The 16,122-nt window shown below is 38.0% G+C and overlaps 2 protein-coding genes across 2 annotated transcripts; one reads left to right on the forward strand and one right to left on the reverse strand.

Moving 5' to 3' along the window:
* Positions 1-557: 557 nt before the first annotated feature.
* On the reverse strand, positions 558-6,067 carry Mrpl32 (mitochondrial ribosomal protein L32). Its single transcript, XM_005397714.2, has 3 exons — positions 5,895-6,067; positions 3,515-3,696; positions 558-1,299 (listed from the first exon to the last, which is right to left on the reverse strand). The coding sequence occupies exons 1-3, from the start codon at positions 6,022-6,024 to the stop codon at positions 1,045-1,047; spliced, it is 567 nt and encodes a 188-aa protein (XP_005397771.1). The 5' UTR covers positions 6,025-6,067; the 3' UTR covers positions 558-1,044.
* A 131-nt stretch (positions 6,068-6,198) lies between these two features.
* On the forward strand, positions 6,199-16,122 carry Psma2 (proteasome subunit alpha 2). The gene is made up of 8 exons (XM_005397715.2): positions 6,199-6,307; positions 9,571-9,647; positions 10,380-10,512; positions 11,970-12,092; positions 13,148-13,229; positions 14,553-14,626; positions 15,698-15,755; positions 15,841-16,122. Exons 1-8 carry the CDS (start codon positions 6,267-6,269, stop codon positions 15,955-15,957), a joined length of 705 nt encoding a protein of 234 aa, XP_005397772.1. The 5' UTR covers positions 6,199-6,266; the 3' UTR covers positions 15,958-16,122.

Genomic DNA, 16,122 nt, shown 5'->3' on the forward strand with positions numbered 1-16,122 from the left:
TTTGTGCTTATGCTTTGATCAATTTTGCATGCCTATATCTTGTAATCTGAGCAACTACTTTAAAGATAACAATATGCAATATAATAATTTCCTAGTATCTTGTTTTCAAATCTGTATCATTTTTTTCTCTTAAAAATACAATTGAATTTGGTGCCTAATCCTACAAAGCGTTCAAGTTATTGTGGCATGAATTTTAAGTATATCCTTGGGGTTTATCCTGTTCACTGATTTTCCCTTTTAACTACAATTCCTTTACTTCTTGCTAGTCTATTGTTTCAATAAGCTATATTTTAAGAGAAGGGGGAGACCAAATACTAAACCTTGGGCTCCAGGGGGACACAAGAATAAGACAGGGGAAAGAAAATTTTAAAATTACAGGAAGTTAAAGAGGCTTTTAATATAAAAATTATAAAATGTAGTAAAATAAATGGACAAACTAGAAGGGAAATGCAGAGATAATGGCCTTAGAATATTTTCTGTGTTCAGTGGAATTTGGTCCCATCTCTACTAAAAATCTCTCCCACAAGTATAGAGTACAAATTTCACGCATTATCTAATGAATTTTCAATGGCATTTTAATTTAAAATACAAAAAGGCTATTTTTATCATCTAAGTAAATTAGTGTAATATAATCCATATAAAAGTGAATTCCTGCCAAGACAGTTTAACAAAAAAAACCTATCCCAACATGACTCGCATCTGAAAAAAAGCAATACCAAGAATTCAAAATGCCTATTTCTGTCACTGAAATAAAAATATTTGTGTTAAGTATTGCAAACAAACAAAACCAGAGCAAGACAACATTTTCGTTCTGGAAATTTTATGTTTCTTTAAAACCAGACACTATAATAGAAACACACATTGAACCTCTGCATAAACATTTTAAGAGTTTACTCATATATTCTTCAAATTATCTCACATAAAACTACATATAAATTACACTTTGCATTGATGATTTAAAAACAAGCACAATAACATAAAATACAAAGCCTCTTCTGTTTCAGAATATTTTACTGGGAAGTTCTTCTTTTATCATCTTCGCTGTCAGTTCTGGGTGAACCAGGATGGTCGCTTCCTGTTTTGTTCAATGATCCTCTTGCCCTGATCTTGTGGGGACGGTGTCTCTCCTGCGTATAAGACCACAGTCTCTGTGGGGGGAGCTTTAAAAGGGCCCCCTTCTTGTTTCCCTATCTGTCGTCTGATTTCTGTAGTCTCCTTGCGCACTTTCTCATAGCAAAAGGCACAAAGGACATGTTTCAATTTTAGGTGGCCACATTCAGGACAAACGTCGATATTGTTCTTTAAAAAAAAACAAACAAAAACATGTATTAACAAAAGTCGATATGAGATACAAATAAATAATCCTCGACAGAAGTGATGCTCGCAGTTTAGCTTTCTGAGAATGTTTATGCTATATGAGGTCATATCATCTACTTTCAATTTCACTTTGATTTTTTTGTTTGTTTGTTTTGAGACAGGGGACTATGTAGTTCAGGCTGGTCTTGGCCTCAAACTCACAGCAATTCTTCTGCCTCAGCCTCCTGAGTGCTGAGATTAGAGGTGGGCATCCCCACGCACAGCTTTCAACTTCACTTTAACAAAGAAACTGACAATAAGCAATACTGAACTTGAATTAGTAGAAAAATTAGGACTAGAACTCATGTTTACCAACTTTGTATCTAGTTCTTAAAAACAGCCGTCATCTTTACTTAAAAAGTTAGTCTATTATGTTAACTCCAAATATCAACATAAGAGAGTGACCTATACAGAGAATATCCTAAATAAGGTGCAAAGAAAACGTAAATTCACTTTCAGTCTACCTTGAGAAAAATAAGATTACAAGAATATTATAAGCTGGAGTCCCCTCCTTTGTTACAGTGTCATTCAAATTTCTACTCAGAACATAGGTTTGGTAGAAAGTACAATTTTTCTTTTTATTTATGATCTATTATTCCTTAATGTAAAACCTCTTGAGATATTACAATTCGAGAGTATTTTAATGAGTTTTGATACATGTTTATCCAACTTTAACTGCGTTAAGGTATAACCTCTAAAAACTTCAACATATTTTGAAGGAGACTTAAAAAAATATATAGAGAAAGAGCAAATCAGCAGCACGGTGCCTGCCTGGCAAGTGCGAGGTCCTAAGTTCAATTCCCGGTTCAAGAAATAAAAAAAGTAAATCAGGAGCATTGCAGAAGCTTCAATTAATTCGTAAGATTAATCTACTAACGTGTGAAGCGGATAGCTAACAAATTTCATTTTCTGAAAGGACAAAGAATCTTGCTAATTACTGGCTTCATCATAGTCTTATTATACTTTGCTGTGGTGGGTTGTGTGTCCACCTAAACCAGTCAGTTGGTCTTTTCATGTTCAACATACTCAACACAATATAGTACTACATGTAGCAGTAAATAACTTACCCCTGAAAATGTATGCACAGGATCATTTCTAAAATCCTCTTCAAGATCAAATTTGGTGGCATCCTAACTAAGTTTCTTTCTTTCTTTTTTTTTTGTAACAGGAATCAAGCTGAAGACCTTGTGCTTGCCAGGTAGGCGCTTATGCCGCTGAGCTATATCCCTGGCCCTGGAGTCCTAACTAAGTAAAATGTTTCTCAGTTCCATATTTAAATTTCAGCTCTACTGTGACTCAAAAATACTCTTGGCTTGAGTTCCAAGGATTTAAATGTGAATGCAGAACTGTTCTGAAGTTTCATCCACACAGAGCTGCTGTGGTGGAATGCCATGAAGCAGGCAAAAATGAATTTATAACTATTATAGCCACAAAGTAACACTATACCTACTATTAACTTTTTTTTCAATTAGATTAATGAACAGAATTCATACATATTAGGTGAATCTGGAATTGTCTGAACACACCAAAGTTTCAAGCGAAGAATGTGAGTTCAAAAGTCAAAATGCCAGGGGTCAAATGCAGACTTTTCCTTTTAATAGCTCTGTGACTACAGACAAATTCCTTTAGCCTCAATTACTTCATCTTATAAAATGAAGAAAGTGGTATTTACTTTGGAGGACCAGTGTAAAAATATGATAGGACAATGCACACAGAACACTGAGATAGTTCACAGGCTGTGATTGTCCTGTACAGCACTTCACTGGAAGCAGTAAAAGATAACTGGAATACATAAGGGCTAGTAAAATCTAAGATTCAGCATGCTTACTACTTCTGACTTTAATTTTAGTATTACTACAGTTAATATGTTTATCCATTTGTAATTCAAATTAACACAGCCCATGACTGATAATAGTTCATAATTTAAAAGTCATGTGAGCTCTTTACAACCTAGTCTTCTGTCTAATCTCCAAACTTCTTGATTGTGCTTTTAGTATCTGGGACAGTATGACATAATGAGACTACTATATTTTAGTTAGGTCAGACCATAGGCCATAAGATATGAGAATAATTTATCCATAGGCTATAAGAATATACCATGACAATATGCAATGGTGGACTTGAGGAAAAGCATATTCACAAAATGAGAATAAATTACCTTAACTTTAATAAGTTTCCAAGAGTTTCTCCTTCTACACCGATTAACTTCAATACTGCGTCTGTTTTTGGGAGCTGCCATCCAAAAGATACCTTCCAAGAGGCTAGAATTCTCATTACTTCCACTGGTATCAGTTGCTGGCTCTGTAAATATCACTGGACCCTGGACTGCTAATGCTGGTCCTATAAAGTAAAATATGGAGATACAGAATCAATTTCCAGCTCCCAAATGACTATTTCTAAATATTATTCTTAATCAACCATGATATCAAGACACACACACACAGAGACACACATATATACATAGGTAGTTTAGCATGTTAAATTAAGTTACTATTTAACAGAAAACGTAGCTATTAAAATATACAGTACTGCTGGGCATGGTGGCACACACCTGCAATCCCAGCACTCAGGAGGCTGAGGCAGGAGGATCGCTGCGAGTTCGAGACCAGCCTGGGCTACAAAGTTAGCTCAAGGCCAGCCTGAATTGCACAGCAAGACCCTGTCTCAAAAAAGCCAAAAAAATACATAAATAAAAAAAGATAAAAAAGGCACTTTTAAATAACACAAATAGAATTTTTTCTTAATTGAACTTGCTGAAATAAGATGAGTGAAATTCTACAGTTTCTTACCTGATGCAATACAGGACTCAGGGGTTTAGTAATGAACATGAGTAAAAGTTTGACAGGTGCATAACTTAGAAACAAAATCATTCAATTGTCCACATTTTACTGGGGAGAGTTAGTATCTACTTAAGGTACAAGTAAATCTAAGATTGTGGTTACACAAATGCACTTGTGACCTACACTGAGATAATTCTCTATTAGCTCTTTTAAAAAAATTCACAGTGCCTTTCATTATATAACCTGGAGGATTCCTTTAAGTCACTAAGTTCTTCATTAACATTTAATCTTCACTCCTGTTTGTTCTCTAAGAAAAAGAACTACTCCCTCACTTCACTGTATAGTACTATTGACATGACACCAACGTCTCATTTTTGTCTTTTAAAATGCTTACAAAATCAAAGAAATTCTTTTATCTTTTGCTATTCTTCAGACTTGTGATACTTTCAATTTTAAGAACTCTTAAAAGTACATAAAGCTGCCTACATTTAACAAATGGTGTTCTTCAGAAGATCTAAAAAGGTTGCTAAGCATAGCCTGGTGTTTTGTAAGAGGCTCTGGATTGCCTGTGTGATCCTGAAGCTTTCAGAGCCTACTTGTTTACCTGAAAAATGGAGACATCTACTGGTATTGTTAAGTTTCTCCCAGAAAGCACATCAAACTGTCCTAGCACAGTGATTAGTACATAGTGGTACATATTTTCTTGGTATACATCTGTTCTGACTGTCTGTGTGTTATCTCTTTTGAGATACTTTGTAAATGTCAAAGCAATAACAGCTTTTAACATCGAAGACGTTTCTAATTAAAATTCGTTCGTGAAGTAAACACAGGAATCAGAATTCACCTTCATAAAGCTCAAACACCACACAGGGGAGCAAACTGCATCCCGTGTGCATGGGGGTGGGGACCGAAAAGGAAAGACAACAGAGACTCAGATTGGCCATGCTCGACGCCAAGTGAGAACTATAGCATTGTACAAACATGCCAACTGTCTAAAGCCCTGCAACGAAAGACTTGCCCAAACTCCAGGGAGACTTCCAGCAGCATAAGGTCCTGTTCCCAGGATGACCTTAGCTCCCCTTGCGGCGCTTAAAGGAGAAAGCTCTACGCTGCCAGGAAAATATACTTTTTGTTCTCGTCAACACACACACATCAACACTACCTGGTGATAGGCTTCTGACCTCCCTTTCTCACAGAGTTTACTACACAGCGCTTACGATCGCACAGACGCATCCCCATCAGGTCAGGAGCTCAAGGCCCAGAAGCCATTCCTTGGAAATAATAATCATCAACCGGGCAGGGCAGGGCCGGGCTTCGGTCTCCCAGTCTTTGTGGGCGAGGAGAGCCCTAACTTCACCATCCGCGAGCTAGCACACAGAGGCGGACTAAACACACACTGGTTTTGTTCCTCTCCTACAATGCGCACATTGCCTCTGCACAAATTGGAACGAGCTCGGGGCATTTCCATTAGTAGTTACCGAGCAAGACCTGTTCTCAGCTCTTTATCTAAAGTCCGGCTGTCTTCACCTATGACAAAACCTAAGGTGCTTGGGTAAGCCCTGTGTATGAATGGCGAAGTAGAGGTCTTGTTTTCTTCCCGAAGATAAAAATGCAAAAATAGGTGAGAAGACTCTAAGCAAAAGGTACTGGCAACTTCCCGCACGCTCGGCAGAGGATCACTACGCGAGGAGGAGCAAAAACTAAGAGCTGCGTCTACTAAGCAGCCTGGGGTCTTCCCGTCAGCTTTTCCGCACTTACCCCACGGAGGACTGGAAAGGCCTGGCCAGCTTTGCTGGAATTTGCGCTGGAGGAACTCCCAACAGTTTCGGAGCAGTCCCCGGTACGCGGGACGCTGCGGAAACACCAGCAGCAGCATGGCTGCCACCATGCTCCTCGCCGGAACACCCGTACCACTGGGATGCTGGGTCCCGCCCCTACTTGGAGCATGCGCATAGATCCAGAGTCAAGGCCAATCCGTCTTCTGAAACTACAACTCCCAAAATTCTTCGGGGGAGGCTTTGACACTCTCCTCCAATCAGAGAGAGAGTAGGGAGGTGCCGGGACGGGAAGTGAAAGTAAACTGACCATAGTGCGCATGTGTGTGGATGTGCTTGGGCTCTCCGGGTAAAGATGGCGGAACGCGGTTACAGCTTTTCGCTGACAACCTTCAGGTATGGGAGGGACCCCAATGGTCCTCGGCAAAGCAAAGGTTGCAGGATCTCGCTCTATTCTGTTTTGTGTGTCCTTGCCTCTGGCTTGGTACTTTCTGAGAGTCCAGGAGGGAATGGAGGTGGGAATGCAGCTTTGCATAGTCATTTGCCGGGCGGATCCAAGGCCGGGGAGCGCGGGTCCGGGGGATCCGGGCAAACTTGGGGCTGAGTTCATGGAGGGCTGTAGCTAGTCATTTGACTTCGCACTGGAGCCGGGAGAATAAGGCGCTATTGTGCTAGTGTTCTCCTGGTGGCCGATTCACAACTGGAGATTGCCTTCTTGGCCCAAGTAGGCCTGATGCGGGCGGGAGCTTCTGAAGCTTCAGAGTCTTAGTTGATGCCTGGGGTCTCGTGTTTTGTTTTAAATCTTAGCTTTATTGTTAGCTTGGGTGCCCGTCTTCCTTTGGTGCTCGTGGTCTTTTGAAACTTTACACTTTCGATTTCTTCGAGGCCCCTGATCCAAGCACAAGGACTGAGAAATGGGAAGCGCTGATTTGTCTGACAGGTTTTTGTGGACCCAGAACGTTACAATAATTAAGTCCTTTTTTTTTTTTTTTTCTTTTTTTTCTTTTTGGGTGGTGGTATGCTTTCAAAAGGTTTTAGGCTTTCTATTGTAGAAGAGGGAGTTAAAGAAAGTAGTAAGTATATTTTTCAACATAGAGTTGATATAAACAGTCATACCCAATGTAAGGAAATCATCATGGAAACATACTTAAAATTCACCGGGAAGGATTCTAGTTTGACCATTTTCTTAACGATCGGTATTGCCACCTTTAGTTTGTTGTCCTATCTGAACACTGAAGGCAGATGGGTTCTCACTTGTTGAATACTTTCTGTTTAGGTGCAGCTTGACCTACTCCTTTGCTTTCCGCTACCACCTATGATGAATGTTATGTCAGCCTGTTACAGATGCTGTTACACATGAGTTAACCACTGCTCAGACAGATTAAATATCTGACCAAGGTCATCCTGAGTAGCTGAGTTGACGTTCAAACTGCGTTTTTCTGATGACAAAAGTTAAAGCTTTCCATTTTATTTTATCTTTCTGAAATCAGAAATGCCTTCCTCTTAACAAGTTTTGAGTAACAAACTAAGGATGTATAATTTTGTTTTGTAACCTTTGAATGAAATTTATTTAATTGTGCTATGTAGGGTCTCCTACACAGCGACAGAAAAAAGAATTGTGCAAGGTAGTCACTGTTGACATTTGTGAAAAAAGCAAATGTCTCTTAATTCTAAGAAAATGTAATCTTAGTAGAGCTGAAACACAGAACAAGCATACATTATCTGGGACTGAGTTTTTATAACAAACTTTTTTTTTACTAAAATAAACTTTTTTAAATGATGGATGATGGATTCAACTCTTTCAGACAAAAACATGTTTCTATCCTGTTATAATCAGAATTAATTTACAATGGGACAGGTGACTAGAAACCAGAAAGAGGGCGTTTTTTGTGACTTATATTTAGTTGAGGATATTAAGCGTAGATGAAGAAATTGGTGCCTACTAATGAGTTCTGGAAAATGCTTTTCTGTTTCTTAAAATTCTATTTAAAAAGGATGAAAAAAGGAACATAGCTGTCAAGGAAGGGCCATGCTTGGGGGAATTTTTAAGACTGGAAGATGACAAGAAGGCAGCTATTCGAAAATATAGGAGTAGAGAGAATCATTGGCAGAGGGCCACTGTAAGCAAGGAGGTAATGTGGTTGAGCGCTTATAAGATGAGTAATATTTATTTTAAGGGGCTGGGGATTTAGCTCAGTGGCACAGTGCCTGTCTGGCAAGCGCAAGGTCATGAGTTCGATTCCTGGTACCGGAAAAAAAAACAAACCAAAAAAAACAAAACAAAACAAAAAAAATATTTATTTTAAGCCAGGACATTATTACAGGACTTAAGTGGGAGTGATGTACAGAGGTGACTGTGGCTGGAGGTGAGCGAGGAAATCTAGATAGAAATGTTTCATTGATCCCAGGTAGAGGTACTGGTGCTTTAAAATGGGATAGTGCTGTTAAACATCAGAAAAGATGTTTGAATGCTCAGTATACCCAGATTAGTGAGCTTAACACATGCAGAATGATGCTTTGATAAAGGTGTGGACTGATAACAGGAGTGGAGAAAGTAAGTTTTATGAGTTTTTAAATATTCTTCACAGGTCTGTGAACTAAGTATTGAACAGTACTGAAAGCTAGGTAGACCCACAGTCATTGAAATAGTGACTATTAAAGGGGAAATATTCAGCCTGACTTTTAAACCTGTATAATTACTGATGTTTCACAGTGTGACACAGCTAGATCCATACCTCCCATCTACTACTGAAAAGACAGTCTTAAATTTCAGAAGACCAACTGTTTTAACTTCATACAGTTATAGTTTGTCACTCTAATCTCAAATCATATAGACCAGTCTTAAACCTCAGAAACTCTTCAGACAAGCCAGTTCCCCTGTCTGAAACTCTTTTCTCTATTGCCAGGTGGACTCCTTGCTGGCCATCCTGCAACCCTTAATAGCTATGTCATCTTTGCAGGGAAGCTACCTGAACTCTCAGACAATACTGAATGGCATACAGTCTATTAATAAGCTAGGTCTTATTATCTTAGGTTCTGTCCATTTTATAAAAGAAAACTGCACATAAAGTACATCTTACTTTAAGAGACGTATACATAATAATGTTATTTGTTAGGGTTTTCTTCTGCCCTTTTTTTTTTCAATTTTTTTTTCGGTACTGGGAATTGAACTTATGACCTCATGCTTGCCAGGCAGGCGCTGTGCCACTGAGCTAAATCCCGGCAGTGTTTTCTCTTGCTAATTTTTGCCAGAAACTTTCATAGGAATCGTTTCATTTAAACATTGCAACTCTTTGAAATAAGTGATTGCTGTAGTACTATTATCCCCATTCTGTAGATAAGAAAACATACATTGAGTGCTAATATGGCTTGCCCAAAGTTACAAGGTGGGTAAGTGGTGCAAAGAGGGATTAGTAATACTACTGCTCAAAGTGGCAGGTGAAAATCAACCAAAAGAGCGAGAAGCAGTACTTCACTCTGAGTGTGTTTAAATTGCCTTAGTTTATGAATGAACAACTTCATGACAAATTTCAAAGGCCATTTGTTCCTTGGGGTTTGACTAATGGATTTGACTGGCACATCTGCCCTTTCTCAGAGATGTGTGACAATTAATAGTTGAAAAATATGTGACCTTGGCACATAGCTGTGTTTCCTTTCAGCCCGTCTGGTAAGCTTGTCCAGATTGAATATGCGTTGGCTGCTGTAGCTGGAGGAGCCCCTTCAGTGGGAATTAAAGGTAAGGAAGTACTTCATTTTTTTAGATGTTTTTTAGTAATTGTCCTAATTTTTCCAAACTAGTAATTTGTAAATAAATAACTGTGGTGGCATAAATTTTAGCAGTTCTTTTTTTGTTAGCATATTTTGAATGTTAAAGAAAATAGTGATAACCCTGTGAAATGATTACAGTTTCTTTTCAGAGTAAGTTTAGCCCCTTTATGTGTTAAGCCCTCTTATAGTTGTGGTAGCTTGCAAGTTGTTCGTCCCATTCAGAAAATGGAATATCCTTTTGTTTTTCCACTATTTATCACTGTTCTCTGGAAGTTTTTATCCTTCCTATATCTCTTAAAAAGGCTAATTATGAAACAGTCAAAAGATACTATAGTTATTTCATATCCTACTATTTTTGCTTTAAAAAGATGTACATTTATTTGAAATTTTTAAGTTAAAAGAACCATTGATTAAGTTTGCAGAAATCCTGTAAGCTTTTGGGTATCCTGAAGTACTTTCAGAGAGATTGTGTAATACCACTAGCTGCAGGGATTTATTTTTTCAGTGAAGTATAAATGACCAGTGAGGGTAAAAAGGATTTTACTCTTCCTCGGGGTAATTTTGATACAAGAATCCTAAAGGAAAAGTTTTATAAATTACAGGAAATAGAAGCATTTGGGTTTACTACATCCATTATTAAAAAGCTATTGAAACTGTGTCTTTTAAATGGTTAAACATGCTATATTTTTTTCCCCCTAAGCTGCAAATGGTGTGGTATTAGCAACTGAGAAGAAACAGAAGTCCATTCTGTATGATGAGCGAAGTGTACACAAAGTAGAGCCAATTACCAAGCACATAGGTTTGGTGTACAGTGGCATGGGCCCAGATTACAGGTACCTTATGTTATCTATATAGTCCTTCACTATCTCATGAATTGATTGTAATCTGTACTTTAAGGAGAAAAGTCACGGACAGCTGGATTGGGTTATTTTAAGGAACTCAGTACCCCTCCATTATAAAAAAGGAAATAGATACATACTTATTTTTCTTACTTGTTTAGTGGACTTTACCTTCTGATAACTGTCCTCTTCTATCTACCATCCAAGTATTGGGTGTAAAGGGGTTTGGTGTTCTGCAATGCACTTCAAAAATGACCAAAGGAATACTTGTTATAATTAATGATTTTTAAAAAGATGAGATGGCAGCTGGGCATGGTGGTGCACGCCTGTAATCCTAACACTCAGGAAGCTGAAGCAGGAGAATCGCTGCAAGTTCAGGGCCAGTGTAGGCTACACAGTGAGTTCAGGGCCAGTCTGAAATACATAGCGAGACCGTGTTTCAAAAAAGAAAAGAAAAGAAACAAACAAAAAAACGAGGTGACAAAAGAAATCATCCCCATCCGGAGTTAACCTCATTATGTTTATTTTTGTTCTTGTCAAAGGGACAGAATTCCCAAAGGCCAGTGGGTGTTACAGAATGTGACAGTCCACTGGGATAAAGATGCTTGAGAATTGCCCCTATTTCATCAACAAGTTGAAAGTGATTGACATTTTTCTGTGTTTGTCAGTCTTTAATACTCATGACTTTTGTAGAGCAAGATAGAGCCAATATTTCACTTCAATAGGTCAGAAAAACCAGTAGGGTCACTGGAATGTGATCAGCCTCCACTAGAGTGGGTGGCGTGACCACTGAATGGAAGGGACACTGCCATTGTGCCACCACTGATACAATAAACCTAGGCAGGAGAAGAATATCATACAAAGGGCTAATGTGCATATTCCAGATCTGTAGTACATGAGCATAAAGATAAATCCTGTGTGTCCAGATATTTGTTGTATATCCTTAATGTCTTTTGACAGTATTCATATTTAAAATTAAAAGTAGTTTCTTACTCCATCTTAATCTCTGAAGGGTACTCTGGAGTGTAGGTAGTCTGCAGAGAAGATGAAGGCAGAGTTAGAAAAATATGCCCGAAATCGTGTTCATCTGTATATGTTTGTGGGCTTAGTGAAACATAAAAAGACATAGTAGCAGGCCCTTGGGATAAGGGGTGCAGTCTTGAAGGCGTGGAGAGAGAGAAACCTCACATTTTTACTAGGTATTCTAGTTCCTGCTTTTCTTCCTTTTGCCTTGTCTGTCTCTGATTGATCAGCTCCTCTGTGATACTTTAGATTTGTTCTTCTAAATCACTTGGGATCAGGCGGCAGAGTAAGACTGACTGACCAACAGCTGTCTTTAAGATAATACGTTAAGCTTGTGCTGCAGTTGTATGCTTAGAGAAAAAGAATGGGTCTTCAAGTAATAGAGCATCTTAATTTTAATTGATGCTTCCATCTTCCCGGTGTGCTAGAGTGCTTGTGCACAGAGCTCGGAAGCTCGCCCAGCAGTACTACCTTGTCTACCAGGAGCCCATCCCCACAGCCCAGCTGGTGCAGAGAGTAGCTTCCGTGATGCAGGAATACACCCAGTCAGGGTAAGGTGCTTTTATTATCTGAAATATGGCATGAATTAGAAAGGGCAAAAAATCACTTTACAAGGGTGAGTTACTAGGAGGAGACTTAATAGTATTTGTCTAACAAATAGAGAAAATCACTATGCTGAATGCTTCTGTTCTTAACTAGACCTAGAATATTTTCTTAGGGGAAAAGTGCCAGTGTTTTCTTGTTTGTACAATATAAAAAGTCTGTAGATAGAGGTTTTTTGCCAGTGCTTAAAATACCTATTTATAGGCAGTCGGCACTGCTATGTTATCTTTCCAACCAGAAATTTTTGTGAGCGTGTGGTGAAGGCAGACATTATATTGATTCTAATTCCACTGTTTTTAAGTTTGGGTTTAAGTAAGTGTGGGTTTAACTAAGTATGGGTTTAAGTAGGGTAGCATAAACATAGTTGTTGATAGGCAAACCCAGGAAAATCCACACTAGTTGGAAACTGTATTTGCTGGACACTGAGCATCCATACTTAGTTGTCTTTTAGACTGTGTTACTCTGTTTGATACTTGAGGCTGGGCCCTTTCCAGAAGAGGTTTATTTAGCTCACTGTTCTGGAGGCCTGATGGCATGGTGCTGGCTTGATGAGGGCCTTCTGGCAGGTAGCACTACATGGCCAGAGGAGTAATCCACTCCAGCAAGATGGCCCACTCTGAGAGACCAGCAGCAGTCCTTTCCCAGGATGGTGTCCTGTGATCCTGTGACTGCAGTGTCTTCCATTAGGTCCCCCGTACATATCCAGTTCTTCTCGGCATCATGAGGTCAGGAACCAGGTTCCACACATGAGTCTTGGGGAGCACCACAGCCAGGTGTGGCTCTGTGTCATCCAGAATTACTTAACTACTCTTGCTCACTGCCTTGAAGAGAGTTCCTTTTCACTTGATCCATTTAGAAAGGAGTTAAGTACTTTTTAATGAACTTCAGTCAAATTAAGTTTACTTGATAACTTGCTTTGCTTGAAAGCATTGGTAAATTTATACTTGAATATGATTTTTAACACCATGAAGATACCAAGTACTTGTCATTTTCCTTTCTGCAGAGGTGTTCGTCCATTTGGCGTTTCTTTACTTATTTGTGGTTGGAATGAGGGACGGCCATATTTATTTCAGTCAGACCCATCTGTAAGTATTATTTGACGTATTTGAAGAATTTTTACAAATTGCTCTTTGAATATCTAATAAAGATAGAAGCCATGGAAACTTTAAAATTAACAATTTCTCCCTTTTCATTTGGGCTTTAGGATGTGTAAAGTAGCTACAAACTACATTAGTTTTGCCCTCTTTTCTGACATGTTCATTAATGCCACATACTTCAATGACTTGTTGAAATAGTTGTTGTCCAGTCTCATTAAATCTCTGGAATTTTGTTATTTTGGAAAACACTGCAATTAAAGATGTGGACTTAGACGCCATTATAAACTTTGTCATCATTCTCTTTAGTCCAGTGTTTTACAACGAGGGTGTAACCAGTACCTTCAGTGAAGTTATAGGCTCTAAAACAAGAGCTTGATATCTAGGCAAGAAGGTGTTCCTAGAGAAAATGCCACTCTATACCTGTCCCCTTGCTATGAGAAGAGACTTTACTGTTCATTGTGGATTATTAGATAATTGCAAGGTCACTCAGTGTAAACCTTATACTCTACCCCTGCAAACTTAAAAAGCAAAATAAAAATATTTTGGTTGTTACTTAAATCAGAAAAGTAAGAATTTTGAGAACCACTGACCGTGGTGTTACCCCATCTCTGAGCTTCTGAAGCTCAATGACAAGCCCTCCTTCCTTGCCTCCCAGTGGTAGCAAAAGCCACCATCTGTGAAATCATGTGTATCTTTTGCCCTGTTGTTTCTTATATTTAGAAGAAAATTGTGTCTTTTAATACATTTGGTATGTTTTTGTTAGGGTTCTTTTCTATGTGCATGTATATATTTTTCAACACAGGAGGCCATATTACACATGACATTGCTATTACTTTTATCTTGCCTCAGATTATAAGATATCACGACCTTTGAATGCTTTCAGTGAAAATATGCTTTTTTAATTTATTCACTAATGCCAGTGAATTGATCACTAGTTTCAAATCTGTATGACAAGTTTTTGAGTTCCTTGATTATTTGCTTTACATTAGCCTTAGTTTCCTTTTCCATTTTAACAAAATGTACCATAAGTTGGATCATTAGCAATACATCATCATCAGTTTGATGAGTTTTTATATATGTAAATACCTGAGGAAACCATCACACTCAAGATACCAGATCTCCTGACTTTGAGATTTCTTCATGTCTGTCGTCCATCCCTCTTTTTAAAAAATAACCTGGGATATTTTCATTGCATCCCAGTAAATCCTCTATGACTGTAGAAGTTAGAGAATTGTAGAGTTAAAAAGCAAGTGGCAGAATGTATAGTTTTGTTAGTGTTTTTAAATAGGGCTCTTTTCTCTTCATGATTAGGGAGCTTACTTTGCGTGGAAGGCCACAGCAATGGGAAAGAACTATGTGAACGGGAAAACTTTCCTTGAGAAAAGGTAGGCTCACTGAAACTGGATTTATTGGCAAACTCATAAAATGGTTTTCAGCACTCTTAGTAATTCCATGAATCTGAATAAATGTGTTGTATTACTCTGTGTTTGAGCCTAGTTATAGGCAAACAAAAATTTGTCAATGTCCTGGCATTCTAAACGTCAGTATATTGAGTGGCACTATTACTCATGTGTAAAGCATGTCATATTCTACATTCTTCGGGTTGTGCCCTAAGTGTTTTATGTTGTTTTACTTCATTTTCCTCACTGCTTAACAAAAATTTAAAAAAAAGAAAAAGAATGTTGTATTTAGAGTGGAAAAAAATTCAAATGATTTAATGATACTATATATGACAGAAATTGTGGAACCAAAAACCTGATGTTGAGCAGATTAAATATATTATAGAGCGGTGAGTACTGTAAGACTTGCTGTCTGTCAGCACAGCAGGCTGCTATCACCTATTCCCAGCAGTATTCCAGACTCAACTATTATGTGGTCCTCCAAAAATGGCCTGCCTTTGAACAGAAAGATTGTTTAATTGGCTCTGACTAACAGATGATCCTTCCCTACAGTCTTCATATAATATTAATGATGAATGGTAATGATGAATTATTAAAGATGAACAATAAACTTAGCCATGGGATCATAAAGCACTTTTCTTTAACTTTTACTTACTAGTGAGTCTTCCAAATGTTTCACATTTTAACATATGATAGGTTATTATAAGAACAAACAAGATTTTATCAAAGGCCTGATTTTTTGCTGCTTTTTAAAAAGTTGTTATAAAGTATGCTGCTTCCACACCCCAATTACATAATGCATTAATACTTAAAAGTTTCCTAAAATAAATACACTTTAGGATTATATTATTTCCATGATGTTAGGATTAAGTACCAAATAATAGTCTTTTATTTGGGGACATCTTATCTCTGAGGTGATTTAGAGGGATTGATATATAATTTAATATTTTGAGAGTTTCTTAGATTTTTAGAACTTAATGCTGTTGCTATCATTATACAGTCATAAGGAAAGTAAACAGTACCGTACATGAAGTCTTTTTTTTTTAATTTCTTCAGATATAATGAAGATTTGGAGCTTGAAGATGCCATTCACACAGCCATCTTAACCCTAAAGGTTAGCTCAGTATCTACCAAATGGATTTACGATTTTCTATTGGAGTGTTTGAAAAATTGACCTTTTCTCCTCCCTTCCCCGACAGGAGAGCTTTGAAGGGCAAATGACAGAAGATAACATAGAGGTTGGCATCTGCAACGAAGCTGGCTTCAGGAGGCTCACTCCGACTGAAGTTAAGGACTACTTGGCTGCCATTGCATAGTGATAAAATGACTGAGTGACCTGAAATTTCAGATAATCTATCGACTTAAACATGTTTAAAGTATGTTTTGTTTTGCAGACTTTTTGCATACTAATTTCTACATGGTTTAATGGACTGATGTTTTTAAAATGACACTTGTAAATCATAATAAACTGTTAAATGCAA

The sequence above is a fragment of the Chinchilla lanigera genome, unplaced genomic scaffold, assembly GCF_000276665.1.
Source record: "Chinchilla lanigera isolate Chin_1 unplaced genomic scaffold, ChiLan1.0 scaffold00059, whole genome shotgun sequence".
NCBI classification, from domain to species: domain Eukaryota; kingdom Metazoa; phylum Chordata; class Mammalia; order Rodentia; family Chinchillidae; genus Chinchilla; species Chinchilla lanigera.

What these genes read in the sequence shown, in the direction of transcription:
- Mrpl32 (XM_005397714.2), bottom strand. Translation starts at nt 6,024, where the DNA reads ATGGTGGCAGCCATGCTGCTGCTGGTGTTTCCGCAGCGTCCCGCGTAC. An exon ending in CCTTTCCAGTCCTCCGTGGG is followed by an intron (nt 3,697 to 5,894) that starts GTAAGTGCGGAA and finishes TTTACTTTATAG; the next exon opens with GACCAGCATTAGCAGTCCAG. An exon ending in GGAAACTTATTAAAGTTAAG is followed by an intron (nt 1,300 to 3,514) that starts GTAATTTATTCT and finishes TTTTTTTTAAAG; the next exon opens with AACAATATCGACGTTTGTCC.
- Psma2 (XM_005397715.2), top strand. Translation starts at nt 6,267, where the DNA reads ATGGCGGAACGCGGTTACAGCTTTTCGCTGACAACCTTCAG. An exon ending in TTTTCGCTGACAACCTTCAG is followed by an intron (nt 6,308 to 9,570) that starts GTATGGGAGGGA and finishes GTTTCCTTTCAG; the next exon opens with CCCGTCTGGTAAGCTTGTCC. An exon ending in CAGCCATCTTAACCCTAAAG is followed by an intron (nt 15,756 to 15,840) that starts GTTAGCTCAGTA and finishes CTTCCCCGACAG; the next exon opens with GAGAGCTTTGAAGGGCAAAT.